Here is a 13,981-nt window from a genome sequence, read left to right on the forward strand (position 1 = left end):
GAACATAACCAGTGGACCCGATCTTAATCTTTTTCTCAATTTACCTTTAGAGCCTTTCCATTATGTTTTCATTCCCAAATAAAAGAGTCACATGGCGAAGTTGTACTCCGTCTCTTTGGCCATCTTCTTCCTGAGTGAATAGACCCTGGTTGCTTTTGTTTTTGCCCCTGACAAGGCATCAGAGTTGTGGCTTTGGTTTTTGCGTGCGTTATCATTGTTTGGTATTCATACAGATGCCCCCATCCCATCCACAGGATTCCATGCTGTTGTGAAGCTTGAAATCTGTATTTTTTTAAGCCTCTTCCAGGTGATTTTTATATCCAGCTATGGCCGAGAGTCACCCTTGGAAGTTTCTAGAAGTACACAAATTCATTTGAGAGTTAGCCGCAGGCCAGCGTGTTGAGTTTTTTGACATGAAATGTTTAGTTTCCGTTGAACATTTATATAAATTACCACCAGGTGGTACAAGTGCTCATTGTTCGTCCCCATTTGTGTGAACGGAATAGGAAGTTTGCATTGAGACACGTTCACCTCACCCCTCCCAAGTAACTGAGTAAAGGTTTTCAGAACTCAGGTTGAATACATGTTTTTCAGAGCCCAGGGTTTAGGGTGTTGAGTGTTGGATTCTGCCCCTGCAAAAGGCCAAAAGTTAAATAATGAGAATTGGCTCTTGCTGCCCGCCAGGTGTGTTGCTAGACAAATGCTTTGCTTGCTGCGTTCTCTCGTTTTCATCCTCCACAATGCAGTGGGCCAGGTGGCAGCCTCATTTTTCAGACAAGGACACTGGTCCTGGGAACAATCGAATAACTGTCCTGGGTCAGTCACAGGTAAGTGGCAGATCCCAGATGCAGCTGGTCTAATTCGAGAATGGCTCAGTGGATGCTGTACCTATACCTTCCCTTTGAGAGGTGTGCCTGGCCTGCAGAATTCTTCACATTGGAAGAATATAATTGGTCAAACTTGGGGGGCGAGGACTAATAAACTAGCCACTTAGTTTTAGTTAGCAAGTAAAAAATACAAACAATTCACAACAGCCAAGACGTGGGAGCAACCCAAAAAGCCCGAGTTGGGTTCACAGAAGAAAGAACTTCCTACTTAAATCGACATTTCTCCAAAAAAGATACACAAATGGCCAATACGCACATGAAAAGATGCTCCACATCACTAATCATTATGAAAATGCAAATCCAAACCATAACACGACACGCATTAGGATGGCTATTATAAAAAAAAAATAATTGTTGGCAAGGATACGAAGGAGTTGGAACCCTGTGTGCTGCCGATAGGGGTGTAAAATGCAGCCACTTGGAAAACAGTACGGTGGTTCCTACAAAAATTAAAAATAGGAATTCCTCAAAAAATTAAATATGTAGCAATTTCACTTCTGGGTACACACTCAAAAGAACTGAGGTTGGCCAGTTGGGTCAGTGGTTAGAGCACAGTGCTCATAACACTGAGGTCGCCGGTTCGATTCCCACATGGGCCAGTGAGCTGTGTCCTCCACAACTAGATTGAAAAGAATTGAAAGATGGGACCCGAACACATATTTGCACACCCCAGTTCACAGCAATAGCCAAAACGTGGAAGCAACCCAGGTGTCCATCCACAGGGGACCAGATAAAATGTCTACACACAATGGAACATCATTCAGCCTAAAAAGGGAGGAAGTTCTGACACTGGCTACAACATGGATGAAGCTTGAGGACATGACACTGAATGAAATAAGCCAGTCACAAAAAGACAGACACTGATTCCACTTACATGAGGGGCCTAGAGCAGTCACGTTGACAGAAACAGGAAGTAGAACCGTGGTCGCCAGGACCTGGGAGGAGGGGGAAATAGAGTTGTTTAGTGGGTATAGAGTTTGAGCTTTGCGAGATGAAAACATTTCTGAGGTTGTTTACACAACCGTGTGACTCTACTAACTACTATTATTGAACTGCACACTTAGAAAGGGTCAAGACGGTAGACTTTAAGTTATGTGTCTTTTACCACAGTTACAAAACAAAGCAGAATGCCAGTCTATTGTCTTACAGTGAGGACGCATCTAGCAGACTGGACACACAGGCAGCCATGTGAGCTCTCCCCCCAAAGAGGAGCCTCGCAGACCTGGGGTAAAGGGGCAGGAACCAGGTTTGAGGGCTCCGTCTCCACAGCCAGGACGCCTTGTCTGCGGTCTGCCGGGCCATGTCCGCAGGCCTAGCATCCTTTCCCCCGCTTGGGAGAGGCCCCACTGTGGGTCTGGGCAGTCTGGAGTCCTGCGGGACAACTGAAGCTCTGATAATCACATGATTATATGTTTAGGAGACTCACCCAGAGACAGGCGGCTTTTCATTTCCAAACTCCATCATCAGAATTCATCCCCTACCTTGTGAATCATGTAGTGAGTCATGCTCATCTTAATTCGAACTCGGAAATGCTTCCTACGTGACTCAAATGGCCTTCATGATTCAAATTGCCTTCTGATTTATGTGCATAAGTGAACAGGATCACTACTTTGGATTAAGTGAGGGGAAGATCTATTATTTGTGCCTGTAACAGCCAATCAGTTTATCAAGGTATCCATCAGTGGGTCGTGGACAGGTGAGAACCATGGTTTACATTAAAGGATAGTGAAGAAAGGGGTGTTTATACTCATTTTGGACTATTTCAAACGGTATGTTTGCAGAGTGCAACATTCCCCTAAAATCCTTGCCCATTTTAAACTGGAGAACACCAAGCCTTTTTAAAGATGACTGCAGTGAACCATTTTGTACCCAGCTTCAACGCCTGTTTCATAGCCACTTTTGTTTTCTCTGACCCCGACCTACTCTTGGCACTTTTTAATAAACAATTTTTCATAGGCAGTACAACATGGTTCAACTATTCCAAAATAGAAAGATTATAACTGTTTAATAAAAAGCTTTCTTTAAGTGTGAAAACATACATGCTCATAAGAAAATGTACAAATATGCATAAAAGGAAGAGAAAGAAGGAACCAATCTGGTCCTCAGTGGTTTCCCAGGGCTCTTAGAATGTTGCAAAATAACAGATTGGGAGTCCAAGGCGGACCCCGCCCCCCAGACCCTGCCAGCAGCTCTCCCTGTGTGTCACTCTCCACCTGGAATCTTCCTCCTCCATCTTCACTCACCCACAATTCTGTTCCTTTCTTCCTTGAGCCACTAAGACCAGATTTGTCATTCACTCTCAGGAACAGCATGTCCTCCTCTGTGTGGCTCCCGAGTGGACTGCCAGAATCTTGGGGGAAGGACCAGTTTCTCTCGCACGCTACAGCAGCACCCGGGTTCAGTAAACATTCCTTGAATGACTCTCGTGGCCCAGAGAGAACCAGCACCTACATGGGAGCCCCCGGGCATTCCAGCTTCCAGCCCCTGTTCACCCCGACAAGAGTCCAGGTCCATCTCCCCTTTGGGGTGAGTGGGCCAGGCGCCCACCCAGCGCAGGGCGAGGGCCCCTGGCCTGGGAAAAGGCTTGGAAAGGGAGGCCCACCCAGGTAGTCACTAGTGGCTGGAGGGCCCCATGGCAGGGTGAAGAGCACCAGCCTTGGAGTCACGCAAACCCATGTTTAGGGTCTCGTTCAGCCTCTTAAGTAGCTCGGGTGCCTAGAGCCCCATCTTTACCAATATGAACCTCAGTGGCCACAAATGTAAACAGGTGAAAACACTTACCTTGTCGTTAGGGTGAGGAAGATTATCGTGTTTGCAAAGCACCCAGTGGAGGGTCCACAAATGGTAGCCATTGTTTTTCACTGATTTTCACTGACCATCTCTACCCAAAGGGGACTGTGGACTCCTAGGGAACACAGTAGGCCCGTGGGGTAGCTCTTAGCTGTCCATAGGTCCCATCCCCAGTTCTGTGCTGCTGTACAAACTGCCTTCCAGCCCGGTGGCCTCCAGCACAGAGACCCTCAAAGCTGGCTGCACAGCAAGCTCCCCTCGGGGGCTGCCCCTCCTGCAGACAGATATCACAATTGGGATTCAAACGGACCTGTTCACGGAATGACTCACTGAAGTAGACCCAGTCCTGAAATCTGAGGCGCCCCACAGCACCCACCTCCTCACAGAAACCGTCGTGGTTCATAGTTACCTGAAGGGGTCATCACCTGGCCTTCCCCACATCCATCGGGGTGCTTAGCGAGCTTTCCGGGGTCCTCACTGGACTGAACTGGAATCGCTGCTGAAGTGGCAGGTCCATTGTACACCTGTGTCTGTGCGCCCTGCGGGATCCACATGCCGCCCGCAGGAGAGGAAGGCCGTGCCCACTTCTCGCTTCATCGGTACCGGGCACTGCTGCACGCGCGTCTGTCTTACACGGCTTCTCATTTAAACACCAGGGTGGGGTGGGTGCAATGGGTGAAGGGGGTCAAAAGGTACAAATTTCCAATTATAAAATGACTAAATCATGGGGATGGGATGGACAGCATGATAACTATCATTAACAATGCTGAACTGCATATTTGAAAGTAGCCAGGAGCGTGGATCTGGGCAGTTCTGAAGAAGAAAAAAAACTTTATACCTACCTATGGTGACAGATGTTAACTGGACTTATTGTGGTCATTTGGCAGTAATATAAAGATAGAATCATTATGTGGTACACCTGAAACTACATAACACTATAGGTCAATCGTACTTCAAAATACAAACAAAAAATTAAAGTAAAATAAAAACCAAAGACTACAATTGTCTTCCCAATGAATTCCGTTTCTTTAAAAAAATCTTAATGAACTATGAAAATGCAGCTTCCCATTCCTCGGGAAGCTATTTTCCTGCGGATATTGGACAGCCTTATTAAGCAACTTGAAGTTCTCTTTGAAGAAACAGCTTTAACTGACTTGATTACACACGCCCATGGTATGCAGGTTTTATGATTTTACTGGCAAACTTAATTGCAGTCATGTTTTGGATTGTCACCTAAAACTGTTGCTATGAAAGAGGACAAAGCCGAGGGACTGTTACGATTCCTTTGTTTGGCTTTGTTTCCTAAGTGGCGCATATCTGCCACTTAGAAGATTGGGACTTTCATAAAGAAACTAGGAGTTGGTCAGTATCAGGACGGTGCAGGGCTCGCTGTTACTGCTCACGATTGTTTTAAGCACCAGGCCACACAGCCAGCCCAGCGGGCCACTCTGCCTGTGGGGCTGCCCTGAGCCCAGCACACAGCACCTAAAGGCCTTTCATTAGCATCTCTCTGCTACTGCAGGTTGGCACACGGGCCTGCCTCTGGCCTGTATTCCCACAGAATTGTTGAAAGGTTTGGTCTCCTGTACCTCAGTAAATAAGGAAAATGCTTCCCTAAGTGGCTGTTCCGGTAACTGCGTGTTCCTGACCATCCTCTACCAGATTCACCATCTGCTCTCCGAAATTCTTCTCGAAAGAGCACTGTCACCATGTCACCCTAACCGTGGAGAAGAGCGAGCCAGCCACCTTCTTCCATTTCCTGCTTCTATGGCCACTCCTGAGCCCCCTCGGCACAGCCTTACCCCACGGGGGATATCTGTTTCCTGTGTTGCTTTCTGCAAGACAGGGACCCACCTCAAAAAAAGACCCTCAGGGAGACAGTGAGTCCTGTAGGTGTGATCCTGTGGCTTTCTTCCAATGACCCGGGGTGTGGGGGCCCTCACGGTTGAGACCTCACCTTCAACTTGTAGCCTGAGATACACAATTTCCAAGTATTGCTGAAACTTCCTCCTCCCCAGCCCTGAGCCAGAGGTCTACACCGCACATCTCACCCACACAGCGGCCCACATGGCTTCACTCTGTCTGGAAGGTGTGGGCTGGCTGTGGCCCAAATTTTTCCTATCTAAGACCCTTTTCAACAGGGGACAGACTCTGGTGACCTGACGATCAAGAGCAGAGGGTTGCCTTTGTGATACCGTTAACCAGTAAACAGTCTTCTGGTGAATGATGGCCTTTCCTTTTCCTTCTACACGCCCATAAGCTGGTAGTGAGGGTTAACATAGCAGAAGCACCCACGCCCCTTCCAGAAACCCTAGGACTCATTTTGGGAAATTCTTTCACAATTAGTGTCTTTTGAGAAACTGCTACTTATTTTTTAAACCTATCTGATATTTTCCAGAGGTAATTTCATCCTGCATTAAGGGGAAGCCCACCCCAAAATAGTCCTATTTAATTTTAAACCCGTCTTTCCTCACTCCTATACCTTCATGATTCAGGCATGTCTTTCCTTTAAATAACCCAGGTACCCAAAGCAGAATTATATCTCAAGCATATTTAGAAATTATTTATTTCAAACATTTACAATTTTCACTTTAAATGCAAAATAGCTGATACAAAGAAAAAATATTGAAAAACATACCATACTGACCTTTGCCCCATATACAGACATCAGACTTTGGTATTTGCTTTTAAGTGATTAGGTAAAAATAAAATAAAATATACCTAAAACTATTATTTCTCTCTAAAAAAACTAAAGTTGAGGTATTGTATTTAACAGATATGTGATCCCCATCCAAAAATGGTTTCTCAATTAACAGTCTTGCTACACGCTGTTCCAATTGTTCCCTTCTAAATAGTTCTTCGTTTGAGCATATGTTCATAAAACTGACAGTGCTCCTTAATAATCATTAAGGTTGCCATAGAGACGGCTGGCGCCAGACCACACTGAGGACACAATGCTGGAAGGACCTTTAGGGGTCACTCAGGAGCATCTGGCACAGAACCTGAACCAGCGGGCCTCCCGGCCACGGCGCCACTGCCCACAGTTACATGGGAAAGCTGGGCTCCATGCTCACCATCTAAAGGACCACCAGTTGTCCCCGCTCCTCCAAGTTAAGACAAAATTCTCGTCAATTCCACCTGGAGCCAAATCCCACACTCCTCCCTGAGTCAACCTTAGATGAAGCAATATAGCTTAGCACCAAAGCAGCCAGGCAAGACATTCCTGAACATTCTGCAGAAAACCACAAACCATGACCACTCCCAGCCTTCCCCACCAGGCTCTGTTCACCACCAGGTGGGCTCCCACTCCCATTCCAGCAGCAGATTCCACACCTTGTAATGGTGTCCCCCCAGCCCCGACAGGACGATAGGAAACCAGAGACAATGTGAGTTCAGAGCCTAGGGTGCAAACCGCAGGGGCTCAGGCTCCATCACAGCTAAGGGCTCTCAGAGTTACCACTGGCTTTGTAGACACAGCCACTGCTACCTCCTTGACATTTAAAAACAAACATTTCATTAATGCTACAAGAATTAATGACCGCTTTTGACCTTGAACCAGCCTATTCTTAACTTTTCCCACCCAGCAGGATAAGTCGTCACGTTTAACATAAATTGTCGCCATCCCAACATTTCACATCTGGCTGTGTGGCAGCTTGCTACAGGTATTAGGTGAGTAATATCATTGTTGAGGATAACAGGCAGCATGTGAACTGCAAAAACACAGGTAAGCATGACCTGTGGATTAAAACACGTGGTCACAGACCATAGATTCCAGGACAGAGAAGGCTTAGGGTGTATACCTGTATTCCTGTAGACCTGAGCAAGGTCTACCACCCGGAGAGGACAAATACCTTTCCTTCATTTACACTAGCTTATGAAAAAGAAAAGGGGGAAAAAACCCTCTTAAATACCAAAAAAAAAAAAAAAAAAGCAGTTCCGTAACAATAATAATGAAAGCAATAACAATTTGGAGATCAAAGCTGCCTAGCTCTCAGCAACCATGAGCTATCTAGATTTCACATCTTCCACTAGCACGTCTCCACCTGGCTTTGGTAATATTACATGTGGGTAAAACCATATAAAGTGTTAAAGAACTGGGGACACAGAATCACCCTTTCTCATGCAGATTCTCTCTCTGTCTCTTTTTTTGATATTTCCCTTTAACAGCAATTTTGCTGTTCTCAAAGAAACTTTAAAGAAAAAACAACCACCTGCCTGACTTCTGTCAACTTGAAAGTTGCCGACAGCAGCCGACAGGGCCTGAAACTGACAGACAAAGCCCACAGTGAAAATCACTACTTGCTCAAGATAGTAACAGTGTGAACCCAGCAAACAGTAACTAAAACACGGGCTTGTCTTCATCTTTTTGCCACCTGTCCGGGGCTGATGGTTGTTTTCCTAAAAGGGCAGACTACTAGAAAAGTTTGTGGTCTGGTCAATTTTGGGTGCGCGGTTACATTTGATTTTAATCAGAGCTTTATTCTGGGACACCTAGTAATACCTGAGGGTACTTGTCTGGGTAACCACTCACATCATTGAGTTTTCAAAGCCGGGCAGAAGAGTGAACTGAAATGGTTAGTGGCAGAGTCACAGCCTGGACATTTAGTCGGAGCTTCCAACCTAGCTGGACTGAATCAAATACGAGGAACTAAATAAAAAGAGGAAGGCACTAAGGTGAGGGGGTTTTTGTTAATGAAACTCCCTCTGGTAACCGAGCTGTCGGGGTGGGGATTTTCAACTGACCCTGCTTGGTAGTCATGGGAAGTCTGCTTCCCAGCATTACCACCGGGAGCTGGGCACCATTTCCTTTACAACCGCCTGGGGGAGTAGTGACAAACGCCTTTTCCCCTAAATTAGAGAAGAAGCAGACAGTTTTTTCACTTCTTAAGACAAAAACAAAATTTAGAATGAAACCAGAATCTCTTCTCTAATAGGGGAAAATTTTTTTCTCCTCCTCCTCCTTTATCACTTGACTCAAGTTTGTGCCAAGCGACTGTGCCATGCCCCCTCCCACCCTGTTATTTCTATACTGACTCTCAGCTAATATTGGATGGTCCGCCCTCACAAGATAAAAGCCAGTTCTTTCAAAACCAAATTAAAATACATTCTCGCCGAGTTCTTTTGTCTTTTCACATAAATATTATCTTCCCTAGTTTCTCAGGCTCAGGTGAAAACAAAATAAACAAACCCTAAGTAAAACGTTTTGATCTCACCAGTGGCAGGAGTCCTTCCCATGCCAGTTCTCCTTTGCGTGGTGGGGGTGGGGGGGCACGGAGAATATTGGTTTTCAGAGGCTGCGTCCCCCTCAGCCTGGTTACTACGAACGTGGAGACCCTGTCTCCACACCCCTCCTTCCTCTCATGGGATCCAGAGAGGAACCAGTATGTGGTTTCTGGATTCAGCAGGCGCCTAAGGTTAACATTCACATTTAACAAAATGCTAATGAGGAACTATTACAATTCCACTTCAAACCAGCAGGTCCTGAGATACTATTCACCCGCATCCCTGCAGCTGATTTTCAAGGGTGGGGGACAAAAGCAGTGAGAGCTGCCTCAGTCTGGGTCATTGAAGAAAAGCTGTCCTTGGGCCTAGAAAAGTTGAACTGTGAAGGCACTTGCGTTTCAAAAGTCTGAGCCAACAGGTGAAACTGTGCAGGTGGCCAGGAGATAGGCGACCGGGAGTCTTGGGCTGGAAATCCATCCCAGCTCCTGAGGGAGCAGCTTGTGGAAATGTGTCCCCCACCAAGCCCAGGGTGTCCGAGGCCTCCACAGCCGCTCTCCACTTGGGACCTGAGTTCACTCCACCCCTTGAAGTAGGACGTTCGGGGAAACCTAGTTCAAGGACTCCACCACCTCTTCATTCTGAACAGGCAGGGCCCGTGTGGAACCTTCTGTGAGGCTCCATGCACCTGAGATGAGCTGGAGTGGCAGTGAGAAGCCAGCTCGTGTCCCTCACACAGTTTAGCAGGTCTGACACCCCAGTTGGCCCGGTGCCACCCGACTGGTTATCTGGGGAAGAAGTAATCTGTGTTGCTGACATCATAAGGGCTCTGGGGGCCCCTGGCATCTGGTTGGCTGTTCCTCGACGTGTTGTCCGACTCAAGACTGCTGGGCGACACTGGTGGGGAGATGAGGGGAACAAGCACCGGCGTGGGCTTGGGCCTCTCGGGGACCAGCTGACCCAAGGGGTACGGCGTGTACGTGCTCGTCCCACCTTCCTTCAGAGCCTGCAGCTTCCACAGCTTCCTAAACCTTCACAAAGACACACAAAGACAAACCACACAGATGTTTAGTTCCTCCCGTGACGCACCCCAGTGAAAAACACTAACAGCTGTCTGGTGGCCTGGCAGCCCCCGCTTTCGGGTCAAGATAATGTTCACGATGGATTTCGTCAGCTATTTGTTTGTTTTTTGTCACCAGCAGTTACAATTACACAATGTGCTGAAGAGTTGGGGGTTTCAAAAACACCTCCAAGAGACTAGGGATGTATTGTAGGTCCAGTTTACAAATGGGGAAACTGAGGCATAAATGGCCATAGGTGTCCCTTTATAGAGCTGAAAATTACATTTGTCCTGATCCACATCAGCCCCAAATCCATTTACTTATGAAAGAGAGAGAGAATTCTTCTGGTGGGGAAGGCAAACGGGCCTCTCAGTCAAACTGAGGCTGGCAGAAGGCAGCTAATTGACAGCTGCCATTTAACAGAGGGAGAAGGGCTGACCGCTCCCTCAGCAGCCCTCCTGTTCCTCCTGCTTCCATCATTCCCACCCTCCCCAGTCCTCTCCCCACGCTGGCAAGTTCTCACAGCCTCAGCCATGGGCACCATCTGGGCACAAGTGACTCATCTGACAGGAAAGTCTCTGTTCAACAGGAAGGAGATAGGCATCTCTCTGATCACAGCTTCGCTCAGCCTGCTCGGCTCTGGGCCCAAAGCCATGGCTCAGTAACTGAGAAAAGTCACTTGACAGCCCAAAGAAAGACGAGATGGTGATAGCTATCTTCAAAGGTACAATCAGGTCTCCTTCCTGGAGGGGCCCTCCAACTGCGACTGTGCGAGGAGCCACTGTGTCCCACTGGGTCGCTCCTGACTCACTTGCTGCCCAGTAACCCCACAGCGGGAGCGAGGGGGTCTCCCTCGGTCCCACCGAGTGTCAGTGACTCCAGGAAGGGCTGGGAGGGAGGAAGGGAAGCCAGTGTCAAAAACAAGAGTTTGGGGGTTTCCTTGGCTTTCTGTTTTATATCGACAGGCTATTCCTCTCCTTGTTATGACACATAATTGATAGTGGACTCCAAACCTGGCACTGGCCCTTAGCCTGTTATCCTAGTGGAATAAACAACCTGTCGAATGTTCCTGAGGGCTTCACCAGGCAGGCACTGCACAGCAAGGAAGCACAGCAGGGTCTTACTGGAGCTATGCTGGGTCCTTGGGTGGGATTCTCCTCCCGCAGGAGAAGGCAGAGGACAGAGTCATTACACTCTGGATTCTGAAATACTCAGACCCTCCGACCCAGGAATTCCACTTCTGGGAAGCTTCCCTAAGGAAATAACAGCGATGGGAAAAGATTTATGCACAAAAATGTTCGGTGCAGTGTTATTTATAGAAGCAGAATAACCACCCAAATGCCCCGCGACAGGAGGCTGGTTAAGTGAACTTGGGTACACTTGCCTAATGGAGAAGTCTGCAGTTCATTAAAAGTGAGGCTTACAAAGAATTTGTGATAATATGGGAAGTGCTCATGTTATAATTCACGCTCCGTTGAAAAGGCAGGATACAGAATAAGCATGGCTACATAAAAACGAACAAGAAACTATGCAGAGGAAAAAGACTCAGAGGAAATTCATTAACTGTCACGTGCTCTTGATCTTGCTTCGACTGCATGGCTGTGTTCACCTTGAGAAAAGCCATGGAGATGCATGTACACATAGGACGCGTACAGTGGTCGTTAGACTGGGGATTCATTTACATTTTAAAAATTAACAGTGGCTGTCTTTGCACAGTGTATGGTATTTTTCTTCTTCTTCCTGTTTGTATGTAGCAGATTGCCGGTATTTAGCAAATAATCCTCTACCTCCAAAAAATTTAAGTCTCTATTGACATTATTTAACCAACAGGGAAAGTTTTTTCCGAAGCAACTGGATGGGTAACTGAGAAAGAGGGGCTTTCCTCCTTTTGAAATACCGGGAATAACAAAAAAATGTAGACACATGACTTACATCCATCTTTTGTTATCAGTATATGTTGAGTATTACAATTTTAATACAGTTTTTTCCTTTCTTAAAATGTGCATACATTTTTTTTGGCACCCTCTGTATTTTGAGACGTGAATGAGACACTTTCTGAAAATCACTAACCTGAAGGGGCTTTGATACCATCCAGCCTGGGGGAGTCCACACCTGGCACGGCCCTGCCCTAGGTGGGGATCTGAGCAGGGCCTGGGGCCCAGAAAGGCTGTCAAGCAGGTAGAAGGAACAACAGCCGAAGTCCCAGATTTCACTATACCTCAGCCTCTTCCTTTGATGGATTTTGCATGATATGGGCTTCAGGATGTTTACTTAAAGAAAAGCGTCTACAGCTGAAAGAAATTTTTAAAAACATGCATAATAACCCTCACTCTTTTTAGAAAATAAGACATAGAAACCTAGGGAGAGGAAGTGATCCCCACTCCCAAGGCCACATGCTACCCACTTCCCAGGATGCCATGAAAGTCCCCCTGGCCTCCACCGTGAAGGTGAGAGACTGTGTGATTTTAAAATATTGGCACGAGATGTTACAGTCAATACAAAATGACTGAAATCATTGGCATATACACATAGGACGTCCTCAGTCCATTCTAGATAAATGTGCACAAAAGTCATTCTCTGCTATGAGAATCCTATTTGCTCAGTGCAGGGAGCATCAAATAGAGACAACCAGTGGTGGGGCCTAAGCAGTAGAGTGGGGACAATTCGCCCCTGTAAGTCAAGACATCCGTTAAGCCGGGCGCATGATTTTTTCAATGGCATACTTCCATTTTTACCAATCCTCAGTGACACTGCTGGAAAAATATTGAGGAAAATACGCTTTGCTTGAAACACCAAATGAATGTGCTAAAAAGAAAAACATGGCATCGTGGACGGGAAGGATGTCCCTGAAGCTGCCGCTCACACTCGCCTGTGGTCATGTGGCCACCCCAATGGTGGCTGCGTGGAGGCCATTTTCGCTCTCCCTGACTCCCACGGGGCCCCGGAGTTTATAACCTGCTCATGACCTGAGGGACTTTGGGAATAGAGGAGATTTTCATCACTTGAAAGACGAGGACTTTTCCCAAACAAATTTGCCTTATACGGGAGAAAAATGGAAATTCACCCGGCTAGGGAATAAATTCCTGATATGTTCTCCGCACAGGGCACTGAGCCTCGAGGGAGTCAGACTGCGTAGCAACCGGCCAGTGTCACATCAGCAAACCAGGAGCAACGTGCGTGGCGCGTTCCCAACCTGACGCTTCTTGGCTAGTGGTTAACAGCCCAAGACGGCAGCGCTTGTAAATGGTGCCATTGGCCAATGGTGGGCCTGCCTTTTAGCAGACAGCAGGCTAGCATGGTGGGCAGGGGCTTGCGGGCATGGGTTCCAGGCCTGGCTCTGCTACTAACAAACCGTGTGTCCTCTGTGAGTCTTCTTAGCTCTCAGGGCTGTTTCCTCAGGTGTAAAAGGAAAGAATTTGACTAAAGGACCTGGAAGGCCGGACCAAAAAGCATGAGCTTTGGGTTTGAACCTCAGCCTTCCCATGACTAGCTGTAATCACTCCACCTCTTTCAGCTTTTGTCTCCTCATCGGTCAAGTGGAAATGGTGATCTTTACTCTGTGGGGTCTGCGGTGGGTTAGGAGAAAGGCCTGTTGAAGGCCTAATGAGGTAGAACTAGAAATAGGACACAGAGGTACGTGCCCGAGGTGAGGCAAGGAATCCCTTAGAAGGCAGGAGGAAGACCCCTGAATGCTGGCACAGGACTCTCTGCCCCAAACGTATAAAAGACAGTGAGTTCTCAGCTTCTCCAAGGAGCCACGTCCACTCACTGGGAACCTCACCTTCTACACACCCTTTGGACACTTGCTCACTACTTCGCTGGGAAATCAAAACGGAAATAGCCCTGAACACAGCTGCCTGCGTTGTCACCTTGCTAATCCTCCAAGCAGACCACCTTGTGGTCAAGCTCTCTTAGGGTGACTGTGAGGACCCACTGAGCTGACGTGTGGAAATCTGTCTTCCTCCCCAAATACTGTCCAATAGCACCTCTCACAGTCACCAACGAGTCTCGTGAAAGTTACAC

At 47.3% G+C, this 13,981-nt stretch overlaps 1 protein-coding gene across 1 annotated transcript in view; it reads right to left on the bottom strand.

The window, feature by feature from the left end:
• Positions 1–6,225: 6,225 nt before the first annotated feature.
• The window catches only part of IL6R (interleukin 6 receptor), a 46,656-nt gene continuing 38,900 nt past the window's right edge, over positions 6,226–13,981 (bottom strand). Inside the window, exon 10 of the mRNA XM_081026255.1 lies at positions 6,226–9,928. Within this exon, the coding sequence (XP_080882381.1) occupies positions 9,682–9,928 (247 nt within the window). The 3' untranslated portion in view covers positions 6,226–9,681. The remainder of the gene's footprint in view (positions 9,929–13,981) is intronic.

Source organism: Rhinolophus hipposideros (assembly GCF_964194185.1).
Source record: "Rhinolophus hipposideros genome assembly, chromosome: 19".
NCBI lineage: Eukaryota > Metazoa > Chordata > Mammalia > Chiroptera > Rhinolophidae > Rhinolophus > Rhinolophus hipposideros.